Here is a 21099-nt window from a genome sequence, read left to right on the forward strand (position 1 = left end):
TACTAGCTCTTCGGATCTACCTACACCGTTTTCCCCAGACGTTCATTCAACTGTTGTGCCGCCGCTGACCCTTTTCCCGCAGCTCTCAGATACCCCGCCATTCCTCCACCATGGCCTCTACAACTACTCTCCCTCATCTCCAGACCAACCCCAAGATCATTTTCTTTTCTGATTTCGATGGCACCATCACTCTTGACGATAGTAAGTCCCATGCACTTCGTGAGTGTCTGTACTAGTCGCTAACCGCAACAATTGCAGGCAATGACTTTATGGTAGGGTTCACGCCACCTGACGCGATACCTCATACTGATTCAATTTTGTCTGCAGACCGATAACCTTGGCTTCGGCCAGGAGAAGCGCAAACAATTGAACAAGGACGTTCTCGAGAACAAGGTCACTTTCCGGTAAATGGTACCATCATAGTACAACCGAACAAGCTACTTATGCTCCTCGTTAGTGACTCTTTCCGGGAAATGCTGGACAGCGTCCCCAACGCTTTCGATGACTGCCTCGAAATTCTCAAGAAGAATGTCCGCCTTGACCCTCACTTCAAGGAATTCTACTATTGGGCGAAGGAGAACAACGTGCCGATTGTGGTTTTGTCGTCGGGCATGGTTCCCGTTATCGAAACATTGTTCGAGACTCTTCTTGGCCACAAGACTGATGACCATCTCAAGATTGTCGCCAACAATGTCGAGAGCCGCGATGGCAAAGATATCAACACCCCTGGTGGATGGCAAATAAAGTACCACGATGACAGGTATGATTGACAAGCTGAAACTCCGCTGCGTGGGTTAATATGTGAATTCAGCCACTTCGGCCACGACAAGTCCCTCGAGATTAAGCCGTACGCTGCGGTGCCGTTCGACGAGCGCCCTACCCTGCTCTACGCCGGTGACGGTGTTTCGGACTTGTCCGCTGCCACAGAGACAGACCTTCTTTTCGCCAAGGCTGGAAAGGGTATGTTCATTCTCGCCAACATAAAAAGAAGTGGAGCACTGACTTTCCCAGACTTGATCACATACTGCGAGCGAGAGGGCATGCCATACACCGTCTTTGAGGATTGGTCATCAATTCTTGCCACGACAAAGGATATCCTGAGCGGAAAGAAGGTTGTGAAGAAGCAGCAGAAGGAGTAATCCTTGCCATTTAGAAGGATGATAAAGTGGACATAGAGTTAGAGGTAGAAAAGAGAACATCAAGTTGGCTCGTATTCGTATCTCGGCAAAGTTGCCACGCATGTGACCGCCTGCCAGATTGACCCCTGCCGCTTTCACCCCAGAAATATGAACCACCTGGACCCCTTGACATGGCCTGCCACTCGGACTGAACCCTTGCGCGAGCCCCTGAATGTGCTCTGCAGTTCTGCGCTTTCAAGACTCAAGTCCCACCATGCTCCAGCGCCCGGCTGTTCTACACATGCTTAGGACCTGCCAGGGACGCTATCGACGATCATGACACGCCGATTTGTATGGCACCCTCCGCTTGAGCCGCTTTCCCCAATTTGTGGAGCGGAGCTCAGTGTACGCATACTGACGTTTTTCCTTCTCTTTACAGGTTCGCGCGGGCATACAGCTCGCTGTATTTGCTTCATTTGTTCTACTTCTTATTGTCACATTAGATAACAAATTCCGAGTCCTTCCAGCGTCGATCCACGGCCACCTACCTTCGCATTATCCGGGCTTCGTGATCACCGATGTGACCATAGTAACGTGCTCAGTTCTAAATCTTCTGGGCGGCTGCAAACCTTCGACACCAGGATGGACACAGGTGGAGAAGGACTTGTATCTCAACACGGGGTGGACTTCCGCGGCTTACATTCAGTTCCAGCGGAAGAAGGAAGAAGAGCTTCTTCCTACAGATAAGGTCGTGATTGACTTGAAAATCAGCCGACTTGCGCCAGAGTTCCAGGATGATCCCAAGGAGGACAAGGTGGAGTGGGAACAGCGCCCTGGCGGGATCTGGCTGAAGAGGACAGCGAAACGACACGCGAGCGATTCTCATAGCGCCATCACCTCCGTCGATGTTTTGTTCGGCGCCGATGCGGTCGACCCGCGAGCTGGCTGGGAGGTTAGGGATATACCGGTTTTGCTGGATAGCCGGACAGAAGGTCTGGAAGCTAAAGTCACGGTTAGGAGGGGAGACCCAGTGAAGATTAAGAAGCCGGTACCGAGGATCAACGAAAATGGTCGATTCAAGATTATGCAATTGGCGGACTTGCATCTGAGTACTGGTCTTGGACATTGCCGGGACCCTGTGCCTCCGGAGCTTATCCCCGGCGAGGGATGTGAGGCGGACCCCCGAACGCTGGATTTTGTGGAGAGGCTTTTGGATGAGGAGCAGCCCGATTTGGTCATTCTGAGCGGAGACCAAGTGAACGGTGAAACGTCTAAAGATGCACAGAGCCCTTTGTTCAAGTCCGTCAAAATGCTGGTTGATCGCAAGATTCCCTACGCCGCTATTTTCGGCAACCATGATGATGAGGGTAATCTGAATCGCCATCAATCCATGGATATCCTGGAAGGCCTGCCATACTCATTATCATCGGCTGGACCCGAAGACGTGGATGGCGTTGGAAACTACATCGTGGAAGTGCTCGGTCGTGGAAATACCGATCACTCTGCACTGACGCTCTATCTCCTCGACTCGCACTCGTACTCTCCTGACGAACGCCAGTTCCGAGGCTACGATTGGATCAAGCCGAATCAAATCCGCTGGTTCAAGAGCACGGCTCAGAGCTTGAAAGCCAAACACTCACAGTACACCTACATGCACATGAACATGGCATTCATTCATATTCCTCTGCCCGAATTCGCTCAGAGAGGGAATTACTTCCGCGGAAACTGGTCCGAGCCCTCCACTGCACCAGGTTTCAACTCTGGATTCAAGGATGCCCTTGAAGAAGAAGGGATTCTTTTCGTCGGTTGTGGACAGTAAGTACTTATCTAAACCATTTTTCGCACACCGATTGCTAACCCTTGCAGCGACCACGCAAACGACTACTGCGCCCTCAGCAAGAATGAAGCCCAGAAACCGTCACTCTGGATGTGCTACGGAGGAGGCGCGGGCTTCGGTGGCTATGGCGGCTACGGCGGCTTCATCCGTCGCGTGAGATTCTTCGAGTTTGACATGAACCCTGGACGAGTAGTCACGTATAAGCGTCTGGAGTACGGCAATACGGAGGCCAGGATTGACGAGATGATGATTGTTGATGGGGGCATGGTCAAGGGAGCGGATTGAGTGTGTGGGCGCGGAGTTGAACTTGGCTTATATATGTAGGAACAGACAGAAGGCTGTCAAATTGCATAAAAGTTTTTCTTGGTCACGATTTTTATTGCTATTGTAGATACTTAAGGTTGGGTCGGCGATATGCTTTGTATTTAAGCAGTGGTGAGTGGACATACCCATAACAGATGTGACTGACAGGAGGACGAGAAAGCCAAATACAGAAGACATGGAATCAATCTTGTCGCAACACACAAGATTCCTTAGGTCATCATGGACTAGGGCATGGGCTCCTTGAGCCTCTTGCACCCTGAGTGAGTCTTAGACCAAAATATGCAGGAACGCGGAACTGGCTTCCGCGACGAGCCTTATACTTGGCAGGCACCATCCAAAGACAGTTAACAAGGTGCTATTCAAGGCGCCCGAGGAACGAACACAATCCAGGGGAATCCCAAGGACGAAAAAGCGGTGATTCTCTGGAAATAAGGTAAGGTTCACCTACCAGGCCGAGGGTTACATGCTATCACAAGAGCCCAGCCAAAGCTACACTAGAACCATAACAGCGCTGAAAGAGGGGCTTGGGCCGGCCTATCATTTCATTATAAACGCATGGGTTTCAGCCATCCATGGTCCTGGGTCACCTTTGTGCCCCTTGCAGGGCCATGCCGCTGAGCCGTAACTCAATATCAAGCCCGAAACGCCCGGCCCAGTAAGGTCACCCTGCGACACGTAGGTTGCAACAAATCGCCAGAATCCACTTTCGGGGCCGTGGCCAATGCCGACGCGGTGTCTTAACAGCGGAACGCGTTTGGGTTTGCGGTGCTGCATGCCGGAACTTTATGCTCGGCGCTCTGAGCCCGGGCCAATGGGAAGGTGTAAAGAGCCTGAGATTGCAACAAATCGCCAAAATCCACTTTGGAAAGCTTGGCCAATGCGGACGCGACGTTCAAAAATGGGACGCGCTTAGGTTTCGAGGCGGGGAGATACACGTGGGATGGCTAGTAGGGGTTCGGTGGTGGTCTCCGGAGGGAGTGTGACGTTGAGGTGGTTTTTGTGTTATGGACTGTGTTCCTGAGCGTGATGAGACTACCACCATTTCTCAAAGAACACTCGGTCTTTCTGTCCATTTAGGAGCTCCGTCGCAGTCTTAACAACCTCGTCCGTCATTTGAGGCGGACCACAGACGTAGCATACAGTATCGTTAGAGGTGAATTTGGTGTCCGTACCGGTGACAGTTCTAGTAAGGTCGTCATGGTTGATGCGCCGTGAGTGGATTGCCACATCTTTCGGAGGTTGACTTAGAAGTGAAGAAGACTGGTCTAGATTGCTGAGGAACAAATCCACATTGATACGCAGACGCTGACACTGAGATTGAGCACGAATAATCTCACGCAAACGTCGCAGGAATAGGATCTGGTCCAAGGCTGATTCTGGGTTTGTTGACTCCGACTCTGGGAGCTTTGAGGAGTAGAGAACATGAATGTTAAGAGATGGGTGGCAGAGGCCAGTGCTCTCATCGTTGTTGTTTAGGTGGGAAAGCATGGAGATGAGAGGACTGATAGGCCATTAGTACCATCGTTGCTGCACTCCAGCGAATCGACTTACTTGATGCCGACTCCACCGGCAACAAAAACAGCATTGCGGAGTTCTTCTAACTTTATGCCCGCCGGCGGCCATACAAAGCTTCCGCCAACCCGTATGCTCAGCTCCTTACCAAGGATCTCTTGCTTGGGTCTCCAAAGCCAAGCACTGGCTGGGTTAGATGGGGCGTGCTGAACGGCAAGTTCTACGAAGGGCTCACGACCCCGTGGATCAATGGGAAGAGGTACCTCTTCTTCTGCTGGAGCAAGCTCAGATGAAGGCTCTAGCGAGGGAAGAACCTGGGCATCCGCGGGTGTTGATGTGATACTAAACCCGCCTGCATTTTGGATAGAAGGAATATGAACATCGAGCCACTGCCCTGGGAAGAATGTGAAGGGCTCTAGTTGTGCTAACTGCAGGACTTTTAGTATATTCTTCTAGCAATTGAGCCGGCATCGAAGAGGCTGTTGAGTGCATACATCGTCTTCCCCAGCTTCCTCAGCTTGGTCCTGTACACTTGGAGGTATAGCGAGCTGCAGGAGGCGAACTGTAGGATTGGCCTGCTCAATGTGCGACAGCCGTACTGGAAACAGTCTGTTTTGTCTGGGTTCTGCTGCTGTGCGCACTGTATGAGGCACAGAGAGCTTCCTTGATGGTGGGGAACTCATAGTCCGCGGAAGTAGAGAACTGGCGGGCAGAGTATGTGAGCAATGAATAGGACGGAGGTGGCGGAACAGCTGTAAGCTATGCATACAGAGGCAACTAGTAGCTGTGAATATGTCTTTTGACCATCAGAAGTTGCAGAATCTAACATTGGATGATGAGGAGGATGGTCAAGGTTGGGGGACTGGTGGATGACGTTTAGTTGTTGATTACCTAAGCACGATAATACTCCCCTTCCTAATCGGGATGAAGATGGGGTGAAGAATGAAGATTGCCATTGGGTACTAATCAGTAGGTTTCTCTGTTCACAATACACTACTAGGACTGCGCCCAGGGAATCGAAAAGGAAGGACGAATTTCCTCATGTCTGTTGTGGTGTGGCCATAGTCAACCGCACAGCAGCAAGCACGTCTGACACTCATTGAAGCCATTAGGATTAAGGATATCAACTTGAAGCTGACATAAAAAGACTTAAAATTCCGAGCAATGAATATAGAATCATTAGATGTCCATCATATAGAAATCAGCTTACTCTATAGATGTGACTATATAGTGCTGTCACATGACCCCGCTGTTTGTCTACCAGCACACCATCAACTTCCACATCGCAATTCTACAACAACCTTGTCAAAATCACAATGCCTTGAGTAATCATCTCATCAACATCTCATTCAATCGGTACAGATCTTGCTAGAAGTGATTCACGAGTGAAGTGACAACGTATCTCCGGCAGTTGCTAAAATCGTTGACAGTGCTTATTCTCTGCCTGTATCCACCCAGGATGAACTGCAGTCAGCCAGCGCGAGCATTCCGACCCTAAATGAGGCCAATCGAATCACTGGCCAGGCTCTCCGCCAGATGCTGTCGAGGCCCCCACTGAGCACTTCGCCTGCAGATCGCCTCGCCCATCACACGGGCTACTTTAGTGTGTGACGGCCCAGCTCCGACATTCCTCCTCCGCCGCCTCATTGGTGGTCAGCGCTCACCTTGCGTCGGCGCTGGCGCTTCCTCGACAGCAAACATTGGCCGGATGTATGATTGGAACATCGCAGAGCACGCCTGTGGGCGCTTTCGCATGCGATTGATGGCGCTGAAGCTTCCCCTCTCCTGATGCCGGGAATCCATGGAGGCCTCGAGGTTCCTGGCTGCATAACTATGGGCGCTTCCCCGGGCTGATTCCCTCGACTTTTTGTCTTGGTATCTGTTTCACCTCCTCGTGTTCTGCCAAAACCCGACCGATAGGCTTCCGATGCAAGTGCACTGAATTATAGCCAGCCGGTCTGGCCTCGGTCACTTCGATTCCTTACAGAAGCACTCATACATTGCATTGCCCTGGTAACTTCTCGGCGACCTGGTCCGCACGGCCAGAACCTTGAGCACCATGTATATCCCAAGGAAATACCGCAACCACAACCTGGTCTACATCTTGATGGCCGTGGAGCTAGGGTTCATCATCGCCATCCTCACATTCACTGGTATTGCTGCACATGATCGGTATCGGACGAAGTTATGGCAAGACGGCTTCGATAATGGATTTAACAGCTCTCCCGACACAGCGGTCTACGCTGCTGCCAACTATCGCTCATATGATACTCCCAAAGTATGGTCGTCATTGTAAGTTCGCTCCTCGACAATTCATCCAAAGTGAAGTAAGCTGATAATCTTAGTGCTACAAACTGGAACCTCGTCATCTCTATCCTAAGCGTCTTCATCCTAATCACCAAGGTCCCACTTCACGTTCTCGGACTTTTATACCCTATCATATTGGCCTTGATCCAGATCGGATTGATCGTCGTCTACTGCGTATCCGCCGCATGGCAAGCCGGCAGCGACACATCGGACCCGGAACATCCCCAAAACGGCCCACCATGGTACATCACCAAGAACTGCAATGTCGCACACGACTCCGGGAATGTCACATATTGCCAGCAAGCCAAGGCGCTCTTCGCATTCACCATTCTCATAATGTAAGCCCCAGCGCCCTGGTCCTTGCAACCTCGTCAGGAGACTAACAGATCCAAAGCGTCCTTTACACCGTCGAGCTGGGCATCGCCATCCAAAACTGCTTCATCACGAAAGAAGAGCGAGCCGAGCGCGACGAAGCGCGAGAAGAAAAAGAAACCATGAAGGCATACGAGGACATGATCCTCAAGTCACCAACCATGATCCCCATGACGCCCAGCGCGATTCCCATGACCCCAGGTGGCACGCAATTTCCGCGCTCGCCGATGCCTGTGATGACACCGCGCAGCCTGGCCTTCAACCGACTCGACTCATACAATACGACCACGTCCACGCCGACCTCAACGGATCTCCCCCTCCGCGACCACTACACTGCACCGACGCCTCAGGCTGTTTCTGTGAACCAGGAGGTGGAGGCTGGCCCGAAGATCGAGCAGCCGCAGCCGCAGATCTACTTTCCGCCGCCGCCGAAGAAGGCGAAGAAGTAGATGCAGATGCAGCGAGCTTCCTTGGACCGATGGCGGGATATCCGCCTCGACATTCGAGGACTACCCAGTAATCGACCAGGCAGGTTGACGATACCAAGGGTTCAAAATGATAGAGGCTTATAGTGCGAATGTTGGGAGGAAATAGGTAATGAGTTCGGATTCTTCTCTTTTGGACATATTCCTAGTCGGCGTCCAAGTTGTTTATACCATCCCCGCAAGTCAGGTAGCAGGTGCTACGTTTTACGTTACATAATGTCACGAATGCAAATATTATCGATATCCATCGATAATGAATAATGTGGCTCAGTCCGAGCACCCGAAAAGCCATTCCAGAGCAATAGGTTATTATTGCTATACAATGAGGTAATAGAGCTTGAACAAGATAATAAGCCCGAGAGTGGAAAGCCGGTCGTCATTAAGCTCATAAGACCCGAAATATATGTATGGAGGGAGAAAACTCATTATACCGTGTCAAACCATAGAGTGAGACATAGAGCATGGGTATCGTTCTTGTTCTTCATAGCCATTGACGAGATTTCGACAAATCTTTCACCCTCAATGTCAGCCTGAATCCTGCCTCTTCTTCTCTGACTTCGCCCACCGCACTATAAAGATAAAACGTCAGTAAGAGGAACCAAACCCAACCAAGACTTCAAGATTACGGAGCCTCATCAGAGATAAACAAGGGAGAAAGAGAAACAGAGTACCTACACCCACAAGCATTACAAAGCGTCTTCGGCCCATCCGGCCCCTTCCTCCACTCGGGCGAATCTGAGGTCCCACAGTCTGCGCATTTGTATTCAGCCCTTAGCCTCTTCCTGGGCTCGTTTTCCGACGGGACGCGCTGCTCCATAATTGAAGCGGAATTCCCGTTGGGCGTGGTATTGGAAGCGTTCGTGCTCGCGCTCGCAAGTTGATTGTAAAGCCTATTATCCCGCAATCCCGTACTGATACCCTGAGATCGTTCGCCCTTCCGTAAAAAGAGTCCCGTCATGAGCTCGACGTCGCCGAGATGCGCTGCCGTCGCTTCCTCAATCTGGCCGCCCGATGCACCAGATCCAGTCCGTCCGATATCCAGGTCGTTGATGTTCTCCATTGTATCTGAGGACTCGTTGCCGTCGCCGGCGGCAGGGCCCGCGGAGAGTAACGAGGGGTCTAAGTTCGAGCTGAAGCCTTTATTTGCTTGGCCCTGGCTTGGACCCTGGCCTTGTGCGAATGCACGCTGCGAGGACGAAGACTGGTTCAATCTGCTCTGCTGTGCGGCGGCGGCAAGGTCATTCTCTTCTTCGCGTTTCAGTTGCGCGATTCGTTCTCTCAGTCGGATATTCTCGAGTTTATGCTCGAGGAATGAGTCGATTAGGTGTTTGCTGGGCGTATGGTACGATCGACAGACGAGGAAGACGCCGTTGCAGAATTGCTGCTGCTGCCCCTGCTGCTGGTTTGCACCGGCGGCGTCATTGCCGCTGTTGGGCTCGAAATGCGGATGCCCACTCGCCTCAAACAAACAGGTGCTGTTATCAACCTGGTACATGCGGAAGTGGCAGTGGAATGGGCGGCCCGAGGTGACGGACTCGCGGAGCTCGCGCGCAAAGACGGGCTTATCGTCGTCGTGGATGAAGCGCGAGATGTAGTCGTTTTCTAGATGGGGTGTTTCGAAGCCTGTGATTTGCTTGCAGGATGGCGAGACGTAGTGGACTATCCCGTCTGCACTGAGGAGGAGTATGAGGTCGCGGACTTCGCTGAGGACGCGCTGCGGCCATGGGAGGTCGCCAGTAGCTGTGGCGGACGGGTTGATGGAGGGCTGGGATTGGAGGAGGGAGCGCTGGAGTTGGGGGACCTCAAGTGGGGCGGTGTAGGAGGTCGCTGTCAGCTCTGGGTCGAGGGCATATTGATGGGAGGGCTGTGTGAGATGGAGGTGGGAGGGATCCATCTATGGTGAGTAAGTGTTGGAGGGTTGAAGCCTGAAGGTGGGAACCGGGAAATGTCATCATCGCAGGTGCAACAGCCAAGTCTGGACTCGCGGCGGGCGCTAACCGCTTTGGTTTCTCAGTGGGTCGTGGCTTGGCGGGATTGGTGGGGAAAGCGGGCCTGAAAAACAGCAGAACAATCTATGAGACCGAACCGTACGGATCCTCCTGGTCTTGAGATAAACAGAAGTCTGAATGGCAGAACACCAAGCTAAGCCAGCTCCTAGCTACCCGGACTACTTAGTTACACTAACGTCTACTCGTTGAACAAAAACTGATATGCAAATACTCAATTTCCTATCCTACAACTGTATCACTACTACATATCAAGCTCAGCTACTTCCTCCCCAAAACCTTCGACCTCGTCGCCGCCAGCACCGCAACACCCTCAATAGTCGCCCCACCAAGCATATCAAAGATTGGCATATCCGCCTTCACCTCCTTCGCAAACCAATTCCGCATCTCGACCGCCACAAGCGAGTCAACTCCATACGCATGCATGGGTTTCGAGGTATCGAATTCCTCCTTACCAACACCAAGGACCTTCGCGAGCTTTGCGACGAGAAGCTGTGTCATAGTGGCCGCGGCTTCCTCGGGGGATGCTGCCGATGCGAGTTCGGCGCCAAGGTTGTTGGAATCGTTTTGGTCTGTGCCGTTATCTTGGCCTCCGGATGAGGCGTGGGAGAGGGAGAAGTAGCGGAACGCTGGTCTAGCGAGCCAGGTGTGGGTGTCGGCATCCCAGCTGCCGTTGCCGGAGGGTTCAAGGCCCATGATTGTTTGGGTGGCTGATGCGCTGTTGGTGCTGTTGCAATGGTATGCTAGAAGAGCGTGTAACTGACCCTCCGTGATTGGGTTAAAAGGCAAGTTGGCGAGGTATCTGTCCCGCTGTGCCTGAGACTGCGTGGCTACACCGGCGTCGAGGAACAAGCCTAGGTTCAACGATGTGGCGCGCTCGCCCTGGGCATGTCGGTAGTGCGCGAGGCCATCCATATACGAATTAGCAGCGGCGTAGTTGGCCTGCCCTCGATTTCCGATGATGCTCGATATGGAAGACATCATGATGAAGAAGTCAAGTCCTGAGGGAAGGAGCTGGTGCAGGTTCCAGGTGCCCTTGATTTTGGGATCTGTTGCGGCGGCCCATTGCTCATGAGTCATCGATTCGAATATTGTGTCCTATGCCCACGATCAGCAACTTAGGCCAATACTTACCGAGAGGTACATACCTTGAGAACCATAGTCGCTTGGATACACCCCTTGATCGGCGGAAAACGATGCGACGCCGCACCCAGAACAGCCTCCAGCATCGAATAATCCGTGATATCACACGGCGTCGCAATAGCGCTAATCTGACTAGCAGCCAGTTCTTCCAAGAACGCCGCAGCCTCATCATCGACAGCTCCCCTCCGCGAGAGCAAAAGAAGATACCGTGCACCACAGGACGCCATCCAGCGGGCGATACCGCGGCCGAGACCACCGAGTCCTCCGGCAATGACATAGGTAGCATTGGGATCAAACAGGTGCGGACGCTTGGCAGTCGGAATTGCCTAGCTCAGTTAGCGGGCGTACTTTGATGATGGAGGTTGAGGTAGCAAGCAGGGAAAGTACTCCGTACCCGAACGAGATCTGCGTCGCGCATCTCCAGCACTACTTTTCCGGCGCTCTGCCCTCCCTGCAGGGAACGGAGGCCCGTCTCCATCTCACCAATTCCATACACCATGTGCGGGCTGGAAAGTCGCAGACCACCGCTCGCAATTAGTGGCACCACGGCGCGCAGGGCTCGTCCAACCAATACCGGGCGTTCCTTGACCATCATCGCTACGTCAATAGCGCTGAATGTCACGTTCCTCTCGAAATGGTACATATCCAAGGGCCTATGACCCAGGATATCTCGCTTGCCAATCTCGATGAACCGACCATAAGGTGCAATGATCTCCCAAGTAGCAGTGAGGGCATCTCCAGAGAGGGAATTAAGGATAACATCCGCCCCTTGCCCATTGGTCAAGCGCTTGACCTCTGCAACAAAGTCTCGATTTCGGCTAGAGAATATATGGGACTTGGGGATACCATACTGGTCTATGAGGAGCTGCTTCTTCTTGACAGATCCCACGGTGGCAAAGACCTCCGCGCCAAAGTACTGCGCTACCTGGACTGCAGCCTGGCCGGTGCCACCGGCTGCAGAGTGAATCAGAACCTTCTCACCAGGTTGTGTATTAGCCAGGGCAACAAGCGCATGCCACGCGGTGATAAAGTTGATTGGGATTGCCGCCGCCTCAGTGAACGAAATACCATCTGGAATCCGAACAGCCGTGTCTTTTTGCAGGCGGGCATAGCTGCGATACATATCAAACTCGCAGCCGACAACACGATCCCCGATCCTGAAATCCCCGCAGTCGGCCCCAACGCGGGTCACTATACCGGCACATTCAAAGCCAACAGTTGTTTGGTCCATGCGGCCGAGCATGATGAGAATATCCCGAAAGTTGACGCCGACAGCTTTGACTTTAACTTCCATCATGTGGTCTGGGAGGGGCAGCTGTCTGTCCGTATCTTCAATGAAGTGTAAGCTATCAAGCAGTCCCGGGGTCTTGATTGAAAGCTTCCGTGCGCTTTCCGCGTTCCAGGGCTGAAGAGTCATGGTTTGGGATACCTGCATCTCGTCAAGGGAGCGCGAGACCTCGGTGGCATTTACCAGACGCGGGACGTGCAAGATACCAGAACGTTCAACGTATTCAGTCTCAGGCGTTGCCGAGGCCATGATCGAGCGGACTGCACGCAGTATCAAATCAGCATTCAAAGTCTTGTCGAGCGAAAGCGTAGCAAAAGTCTTCGAAGTCAATTCAGAGTTGAGAACACGGAAGAGACCGTCAATGGCACGAAAGGTGGGAGTTGAGTGCTCGCCCGCGCCAGAGTTGACCCATATGACCTTTTCAGCAGAAGAGGTAAACAGCTGCTGGAACTGCTGGAATACCCCCTCCCGAATGTCCGCCAGCAACGAGTCTTCAACCTCATAGAGAATACACAATACTGCCTCCGAGGGAATGTCTGTTGTTAGGGCCTGACTCAAGGAGTAATGGTCGACCTTGGCATTTCCAAGCAGAGTGGCCAACTCCACGGCCAGCTCTTGCTGCTTGGGAACAACTGGGTTAGATATGATGATGACTTGGGGAGAGGGCGCCTGCGTCGCGACTGTCGACTGTGCAGTGGAGATGATGATGCTTGTCTCATGGCAGATGTTGTCCTCATAATCCCGGAAGACCAAATCAGCTCCCGTGAAATTAGTTTGGCAAAGAAGATTGTCCCAGTCCTGCTCAGTGGGTGGGATTGCCACTGTCTTAGTAACGTCTCCGTTCTGGGTTCCTTTGAGTGAGCCGTTAGGAAGTTCCTCCACCCACCATGTCTCAATGAGTCCATGGATGAAGGTGTGACGGCGTGGATGCAGTTTGGTTGTCTCGATGATCACAACCTTACCGCCCCTGCCTACATGTCAGTGACCGTTACCGGTAGATAGAGTCCTATACTTACGTTTCCACCAAAGCATGTGAGTTCCTCAATATAGTTTCACGATCGACAGATCCACTCAGTCCCTGCCTAACATTAGTGTTTCTGCGGCACCTTGAGACAACCGAGAACTCACCATATGCAGAATGACCAGGTCATACTCGCCACGCCCCTCAGAAGCAGGTTCCTGGAGCAGATCCATCTCCTTCAGAGCAACACGACTACCATACTCCCCTAGACCCTGTTGAAGAGCCGGTAGGTCGTGGCCCGTGCCGGCAACATCAAAGCGAGAAAACCGAGGCACCTCAGCGGCACCAACACCACCCGGCGTCAAGGCTGCTATAACAGACTCTGCAATAGAGCCAGCGCCACCGTCAATCTCGAGGATCTTCAAGCCTGGTTCCTTGTGCGCTAGTGCGTCCAAGTATGCAGTCCAACGCTGCGAGCCTGGCGCTCGGTTCCACTACTACGGTTAGCATCATGTCATAGTATCCGGGAGTGTTATGGTTCTTACAGCCTCATCATGGGCAGCCTTCAGAAGGTCATCTGAGAGGATTTCAGATGCGTCAAGCTCTCCACGGGCGAACTTCAGGAGAGCCTGGCCAGTCGAAACCACTAGTCTGCCCTCGGCAGAACTAGCAATAAGCTCACACATAGTCTCAAACCTAGCCTCGTCTTCGTCATTGTAATTGTACGTAGCCAAGCTGCTGCTTTCACGGGTTATCCAGTCCAGATAAGTCTCCACCGAGGCAGGCAGGTCATCGGGGCGGCCGATAGAAGACAGAACGTTCGCAATACGCGAAATAAACCCAGTAACAACAGCGTCAATGCTAAGGCGCAGCATAGTCGGGGCTTCCTTGTCGGTCGTAGCAATTTCGTTGCAGTATTGCTGAATCTCATTCGAGGTCATGAGCTCCAGGTCAGGTCTCCACTCAATGCGCTGGCACTTTGAAGCAGAAGCTTCTTCGTCCGAGTCACTCTGGGGTGTCTGAGAATCGATAGTCGCGAAGACCACGCCTTCAAGACGGATGAGTGACTCGTCGCCGCTCTCGTCAAACGCCGAGATATTGGAGACACATTCCTGGCGGCCTATATGCTCGATCTTCGTGCCTACCTTGATACCGCTGCAGCTCGGACCACTGAGACCGGTCGGAGATATCCAAGCCCGTGAGACGTGGCGAGGAACAGAGATGGGAACTTTGCGCTGCCCACCCCGCGAGCGCAGGGTGGGAACAGTTTGCATGAGGCCATCCAAAGTAGTCGGGTGAATGGTGTAAGTCTCGGTCCAGTGCGGGTTTTCAGATGGATACGGCGCGATCTTTGTAAGGAGTTGGCTCTTATCATCACACGCAATGCTTGCGATTCGAACGAAGGCCGGGCCAAACTGGTACCCAAACGAGCCGAGCATCTCATAGAAACGAGATGCGTCTAGCGAGGTTGTACAGGCCGTCGTAATATCTTCAATCAGTACCTGCTGGTCATTGGGGCTTGGGGGAGAGACCGGTTCGACAGGCTTGCCGCTGGTGACAGCCTGGATTGTGCCATCGCAGTTCGTCACCCAGGATCCATCGTAGCTGCATAGTATGAAGCCAAACCAGCTACCGTCCGATCCGGCGCTCGGCGGATGCAGATGAAACCGGGTCTCTACTCCAGATCCGCCAGGCACAACCTTCAGTGCAGATCGGAAGTTGACGTTCTTAAGCTCAAAGCCGGTAATGGTCGAAGCATCGTCTGTGACCTGTTTGATCGCCTCTATGGCCATGGTGATCATAGCAGCACCGGGAAGGATAGTAACATTGTCAATCTGCATAGCCAGTTAGCCCGTCAAAATCTCCCTGCAACGTATCATATGCAACTTACGGCGTGATCTCGTACCCAAACCGGGTCTGACGAGTGCAGGATATTGCTCCACTTGGGCTGCAGAGGGTTCCAGTCGTCCTCCGGCCAACCCAAAAGCTCTTGTCTCCCGAACTTCCTGAACCGAAAGCCCTTGCTGACTCGGCCTTCGTGCCAGTACGACTTGGCGTGGTTGAAGCTGTAGGCAGGCAGATCGGTAAGGACTTGGCCAGCCCCTTCAGCCAAATTCACAGCGGCAAAGTCGATTCGCGCTCCAAGACAGTGCAGCCGTCCAATTGCTTCTAGAAGAGTCTCAGTTCCTTTCTTATTCCGCACCAGCGCAGAGAGATATTCCACTCTCCCCATGCGATTTGTCTCCAACAGGATGTCACGGCAAGGGCCGCGGAGGGCGCCATGGGGCCCGACCTCGAAAAGCACGTCAACCACAGCCGACTCGCGATGAGAACCGTCGATTTTCTTCGTTGGAAGCTGGCCGGTTCGGGGTTGGAACTTCCTGACAGCATCGACGAAACGAACTGGAGAGACCAAGTTCGTGACCCAATACTTAGCAACGGATAGCTCCTCCTTGGACGCCCACTTTCCATGCACGGAGGAGACCATTCTGCTTTTCGTGCGACGTTTTGCTAAACTGATCTCGTCGTCGCCGACAGCCGCAGAATACGCGGTAGCGACCTCCTGCATTTGGAACGAGTGATAGCCAACAGGAACGGGCAACAGTCGAGCCAGGATGTTATCTTCCTTAAGTCGGACCTGGAGCTTCTCGAGCTGATCGCGTCGACCGGAGAGGGTGATGCTCTTAGGACTGTTGAAACATCCGACTACTACACCGGTAGTTTGTTCTTCGACGCCATCCTTTTCACCGAGGCTATCGAGGTAAGGCTGAATTTCCTTCTCAGATAACGAGACGGCCATCATTGCACCTTGCATGCGGGAAGACTGAGCGAGCTTTCCAGCAAAAACACCACGGAAATACGCCAGTTTCAGAGCGTATTCCAGTGAGATGGCGCCGAAGCAGTATCTATATAAAAGGTCAGTTTCTCTATCTATTGATCAATCCCAGAGAGGGTACTTGCGCAGCAGCAATCTCGCCAGAAGAGTGGCCAACAACAACTGTCGGACAGAGTCCAAATGTCTCCAGCAGATCAATCAGGGCGATTTGGATTGCTGTACAAAGAGGCTGGGCGAATCTTGGCTCGTCAATAGGATACACGCCCTTGTCAGCCTGTAGCACATCTAATGAGCGTACCTCGAGTCAGTTCTCTGGTGATCTAGAATCCAGAGGGGTAAACTGACCAAGGATATCCCACTCAACACCCAGTGTCCGCAGGTATGCGCTTGCCTGACGCAGTGACTGCAGATAAACCGGATATCTAGCCATCAATTCACGGCCCATTGTCGGCCACTGCGCACCTTGCTATATGAGATTTTAGTGCATAGTTCACAAGCGAGGGAGCCATTTCCGTCGGATAAGTGCTGGTACTTACACCAGTGAAAACGAAACCGATTGTAGGGTTAGCCATGGACTTGACTGGCGCGCTCCATGCAGCAACTATATCCTTAGCAGGGGTGCCATGCTGTGCAAGGGCGTAGCTTCTCCATGGGTGGTGAGTGCGGCGTTCATTCAGGGTGTAGGCGAGGTTTGCAAAACGTGTCCGAGGCTCATTTGCGTTCTGACGCAACGAGTCGAGGTATGCCTCCCATGACTCGGAAAGCCGAGCCAGACCATCCTTATCCGCGGTAGACCAGGTAAGGAGCTGCATTGGAGAATCTTGGTGCGTTTCTCGGTCATTAGCTAGCGCTCCATTGTAGCCATTTTCGGCGCCGTTAGAAGTCCCATTTGCATGCCCGTTGGTATGGCCATTAGATTTACCGCTGGTATATCCGTTAGCATGACCATGAAGGTGGCCATCTGTAAGTCCATTGGCATGGCCATTAACCTCGCCGTTAGCATGTCCGTTAGAATGCTCAATTACCTCACCATTTTTCCCGTCCGCCTTAAGCAGAGATCGAACGACAGCTGGATCCACTACAGTATTATGGTTCCCCTCGAGACCTCTGGACTTCATAAAGTGATACGCATCATCAAGAATGACGTGACTATTTGCACCACCAAAGCCAAATGAGCTGACGGAGGCCCGACGCAGTCCTGTCGGCCATGGTATAGGCTCAGATACGACCTGTTTGCATTTATTAGAAGCCTGTCATAGATGTATTTGCGTCATTTCCGCAGCGTTAGCTTACCTGAACATGAAGATGCTCAGCATCGATTCTCGGATTCAGTCGCTTGTAGTAATCACTGACTGGCGGGATAATACCCTTCTCCAAAGACAGGATGACCTTGATGACACCGGCGATTCCACTGCCACCTTCCAGATGTCCAATGTTGGACTTGACAGAGCCACTGAATGCCGGATTTTAGTGTGGCTCATTTTATAAAGAATGAATACGATGAGCTTACAGGTACAATGGTTCCTCCTGTGACCGATGAGGTCGGAAAACAGCCCCAATTCCCCTCGACTCCGTCGGATCACCAACAGCAGTACCAGTGCCGTGGGCCTCAAAGTACCTCGTCGCAGCAGGGGACAGCTCTGCGTGGAGGTATGCGTCCTCGATCAGTTTTTGCTGCGCTGTTCGGCTCGGCTGGGTGATACCCGGGGTGCGGCCGTCCTGGTTGGACAGTGTGGACCTAATTACCGCACGGATGGTATCACCGGCCTGGATAGCGTCTTCTAGTGGCTTGATAATCAAGGCACCGAGGCCCTCACCCCTAGAATATCCGTTGGCTTGGTCACTGAAACTAAAGCATCTGTTGTCTTGGGAAAAGAAACCCAGATTGTCAAGACTATTCGACCACTCCCGGGCGAGGATCAGATTGACACCTAGGGCTAGACCCTATAGGAAGTGTTAGCACGGGGCAAGCACCAGAGAGAAGGGATAACTACCATCGTCGACGCCCCACTCCAAATAGACTGACAGGCCATGTCCAAAGCCACTAGACTGCTCGAGCATGCGGTGTCCACATTCGCGCTTGGTCCGGCAAGGTTGAAAGCCCAGCTGATCCGGTTCGCAATCATGCACATGGCCTGACTGTATGCGATATACTTCCCAGCCGCCTGAGGGTCTTTGGCATGCAGTGTACCATAGTCGTTCGCTGAGCACCCTGAGAAGACGCATGTCTTTGTTCCAGAGGCTTGGTCCAGCGAGATTCCTGCATTCTCCAGGGCCTGGTAACTGACCTCTAGTGCCATGCGTTGCTGCGGGTCCATTCCCTCTGCTTCTGCAGTAGTGAGGGAAAAGAACGGAGCATCAAAAGCACCTAAGTCTCCGGTGATAAAATGACCACCGTTGACGGAGAGAGTATCCGGTCGATTGGCAGATGGGTTGTAGTGAGCGTCAATGTTGAGACGGTCTGGGGGATACTTGGATGACGCGCATTTCCGCTGAATGAGCATGTCCCAGAACTTCTGGGGGGTTGTGGCATCGCCTGGATAACGCAGGGCATATCCCACAACTGCGAGAGGCTGCAGCTTGCCGGTAGTCTGTTTGGGAGGCTGCATCGTTTCTGTGTAAGTATAGGTATGTTCGAAATCTTGTTTCTGGGAGACGGCAGTTGTTTCCAATGGTGACTATAGGCTTTTAAAGAAACAAGAACTCTTTTTGACCGGAGAATCTCTCGGTTGAGATCTGCTGGGTTCCATTTCAGCGCTCACTTGTTTTGGTCTATCCTCCACTTCCAACATTAGACATCATTGTCGGATGCCAGATCCAGCCACTCGATAGGCGCTGCATGTTCACGTTAGATGTCCGGTACTACTCCGGAATATTTGTCGGAGGCCCCTGTGCTCGTCGTCATATATACTTTTCTAGAGAGCGCTTTCGGCTTGTCCACCGCTGAGACCGGATGATCCAGTGCGCTGTCGCCTGCGTTGGTCTCTTTGAAAGAGCTATACTCGCAGATAGCAATCCAATAGTTCGAAGATCCGTCGGAAGGAAAGTGAGCTGCCGCGATTGTAGATCTAGTCCCCACCGCAAGATCGCTGGAACCGGATTTCCACTGTGCTATCCAAAACGCAGATCTACCTCGATTCTTTGACGAAAGAGTCGGACCCACACCGACAAGGACCCAGGTCCACGGAGTATTTATCGGAAGCGGCGACGCCCGGACCTGGATACCATGAAGCGCGCAAGAAGACAAGTGGATGAACTGCTTGATGGGCCGTATCTGCGTTCCAGTAGATGGATTTCTGTTTGCTCATCGCTCAGCCGACAGCCCGAACTGTGCGCTTCGCTGTCGATGATCATCAATTCATCACACCGTCACGGCATCGCCGAACAGAGGAAGCGTCATCATCCGGTCCAAGCGCCGGCTATTATTTCCAGAGCCCTTGTGGTCGTTCAGAAACCTGCTGTTCATCTAGGTTTTGGTGATAAAAGGGGGGTAACCTCGGACTATCCTGGCACGCCATTCGAACCACAATCAGATTCATTCTCAGTCTCACAGTCAACAGTCAAAGATGCATTTCCTCTGGTACGTCGGTTAGACCCTGTGCTTGTAGGTTCCGCCACTGACGCCTGCAGCCTTCATGGGACCGGGACCAGTTCCAAGGCAAGTATACGCCATCTCAGACACTAGACTGCAGAGCTAATTGTTGCTAACATCTGTCCCGGTAGATCTTGGAGACCCAAACAGGTTAGTAACAATCGATATTGAAGCCATTGGCCGTGTTCTTGACAGTGTGCAGCTGCCTTCCGCTATGAGCTGGGTGACGGGCATACCTATGATTTTGTCGAGGGCATGTTCAATGAGCCTCTAGACGAAGGTCCGTTGACCCTACCCAGTTGAGCAGAAACATGATTCTCATTCCTATTGCAGAGCTCAAAAACATATTCCCCACTGAGGCTGGCGGCTTTTCCTACTTCGATCTTGACCCCGCCGCCACTCCATCTCTCCAGGCTGTGGACGACCTGGAGGAACTTATCAAAGTCGAAGGCCCGTTTGACGGAGTGATCGCCTTCAGCCAAGGCATAATAGTGGCATCCACATTGAGCTTGCGCTATATCCAGGAGCAGAAGCCCCTACCGTTCAAGTGTGCTATCTTCTTCTCCCCTCGGCTGGGAGCTATGGATCACGAGGAATTCCAAAAAAGTGGAAAAGTCAGGGAAATTGACTTTGATCAGCATCAGGGCGAATTCACCGTGCCAACCGCCTTGATTTGGGGCCGCCATGATCCAGACCGGGCCAAGGCCGCGGAACTGCAGAAATTGGTGCCACAGGAGCGTCTGTTCTGCTACGTGCACGCTGGTGGGCACGCGGTCCCCGGGGCAGGGGCCCACTATGACCTGATGAAGAGTGTCAATGTGGCGCGGAGGGCAATCGAGTTGGCAGCTGAAGGCGATCATTGATGTATATACGGTAGTAGCGTCGGAGTACTTCGGACAGTCGAATCTGCACACTATTGAGCGAACGTGGCACCCTGGCAATGCGTACACCGTACAGTAGCGTATAGTGCTAGTAGTTGATAGTGCCGATCGATCGGAGCTTAGCCTGCAGCGTTAGGGCTCTGTACAGTAGATCTTGTACAGTCCGAAAAGTTTTCCCGAAATGCCCGAATACGGAACTCTTAACGCATACTAGCTCCATATCATGCTTCCTTTTTCTTTTGCCGACCTTTCCCACGAGTAGGATCGAAGCGCTGCGGACCATTTAGCTAGTAATCTTCAGCTGAGGGCCGCGACCGACGCCATCGACCCGCGCCATTGATCATATGGCTGATGATTGCCGCGTAATTTGTGCTCAAACTGTGTCAAATTGTCGATTGATTCAGACCGCTTGCCGTCGAAGAAATTAGTTGCCCTAA

At 52.6% G+C, this 21099-nt stretch overlaps 5 protein-coding genes across 5 annotated transcripts; 2 read left to right on the forward strand and 3 right to left on the reverse strand.

The window, feature by feature from the left end:
- Nucleotides 1–110: 110 nt before the first annotated feature.
- On the forward strand, nucleotides 111–3240 carry BDW74DRAFT_164488 (uncharacterized protein; the record flags this gene model as incomplete). Its single annotated transcript, XM_073726270.1, has 8 exons — nucleotides 111–223; nucleotide 277; nucleotides 328–404; nucleotides 458–760; nucleotides 812–960; nucleotides 1012–1115; nucleotides 1558–2933; nucleotides 2985–3240. The coding sequence occupies 8 exons, from the start codon at nucleotides 111–113 to the stop codon at nucleotides 3238–3240; spliced, it is 2379 nt and encodes a 792-aa protein (XP_073589335.1).
- Nucleotides 3241–4311: 1071 nt separating this feature from the next.
- BDW74DRAFT_172084 (FAD-dependent oxidoreductase) lies at nucleotides 4312–5474 on the reverse strand (the record flags this gene model as incomplete). Its single annotated transcript, XM_073727440.1, has 3 exons — nucleotides 4312–4780; nucleotides 4831–5219; nucleotides 5286–5474. 3 exons carry the CDS (start codon nucleotides 5472–5474, stop codon nucleotides 4312–4314), a joined length of 1047 nt encoding a protein of 348 aa, XP_073589336.1.
- Nucleotides 5475–6735: 1261 nt separating this feature from the next.
- On the forward strand, nucleotides 6736–8042 carry BDW74DRAFT_828 (uncharacterized protein). Its single transcript, XM_073733829.1, has 3 exons — nucleotides 6736–7083; nucleotides 7137–7436; nucleotides 7493–8042. The coding sequence occupies exons 1-3, from the start codon at nucleotides 6851–6853 to the stop codon at nucleotides 7917–7919; spliced, it is 960 nt and encodes a 319-aa protein (XP_073589337.1). The 5' UTR covers nucleotides 6736–6850; the 3' UTR covers nucleotides 7920–8042.
- Nucleotides 8043–8480: 438 nt separating this feature from the next.
- BDW74DRAFT_172086 (GATA transcription factor LreB) lies at nucleotides 8481–9849 on the reverse strand (the record flags this gene model as incomplete). Its single annotated transcript, XM_073727441.1, has 2 exons — nucleotides 8481–8524; nucleotides 8637–9849. 2 exons carry the CDS (start codon nucleotides 9847–9849, stop codon nucleotides 8481–8483), a joined length of 1257 nt encoding a protein of 418 aa, XP_073589338.1.
- A 312-nt stretch (nucleotides 9850–10161) lies between these two features.
- On the reverse strand, nucleotides 10162–18798 carry BDW74DRAFT_184453 (uncharacterized protein; the record flags this gene model as incomplete). The annotated part of the gene is made up of 13 exons (XM_073730819.1): nucleotides 10162–11059; nucleotides 11110–11430; nucleotides 11499–13359; nucleotides 13409–13470; nucleotides 13521–13847; nucleotides 13899–15188; nucleotides 15245–16259; nucleotides 16315–16474; nucleotides 16535–16655; nucleotides 16726–17418; nucleotides 17483–17642; nucleotides 17700–18133; nucleotides 18184–18798. 13 exons carry the CDS (start codon nucleotides 18796–18798, stop codon nucleotides 10223–10225), a joined length of 7896 nt encoding a protein of 2631 aa, XP_073589339.1. The 3' UTR covers nucleotides 10162–10222.
- Between the last annotated feature and the right edge of the window lie 2301 nt (nucleotides 18799–21099).

This window comes from Aspergillus multicolor (genome assembly GCF_047715735.1).
Source record: "Aspergillus multicolor strain CBS 133.54 unplaced genomic scaffold BDW74scaffold_1, whole genome shotgun sequence".
Classification (NCBI taxonomy): domain Eukaryota; kingdom Fungi; phylum Ascomycota; class Eurotiomycetes; order Eurotiales; family Aspergillaceae; genus Aspergillus; species Aspergillus multicolor.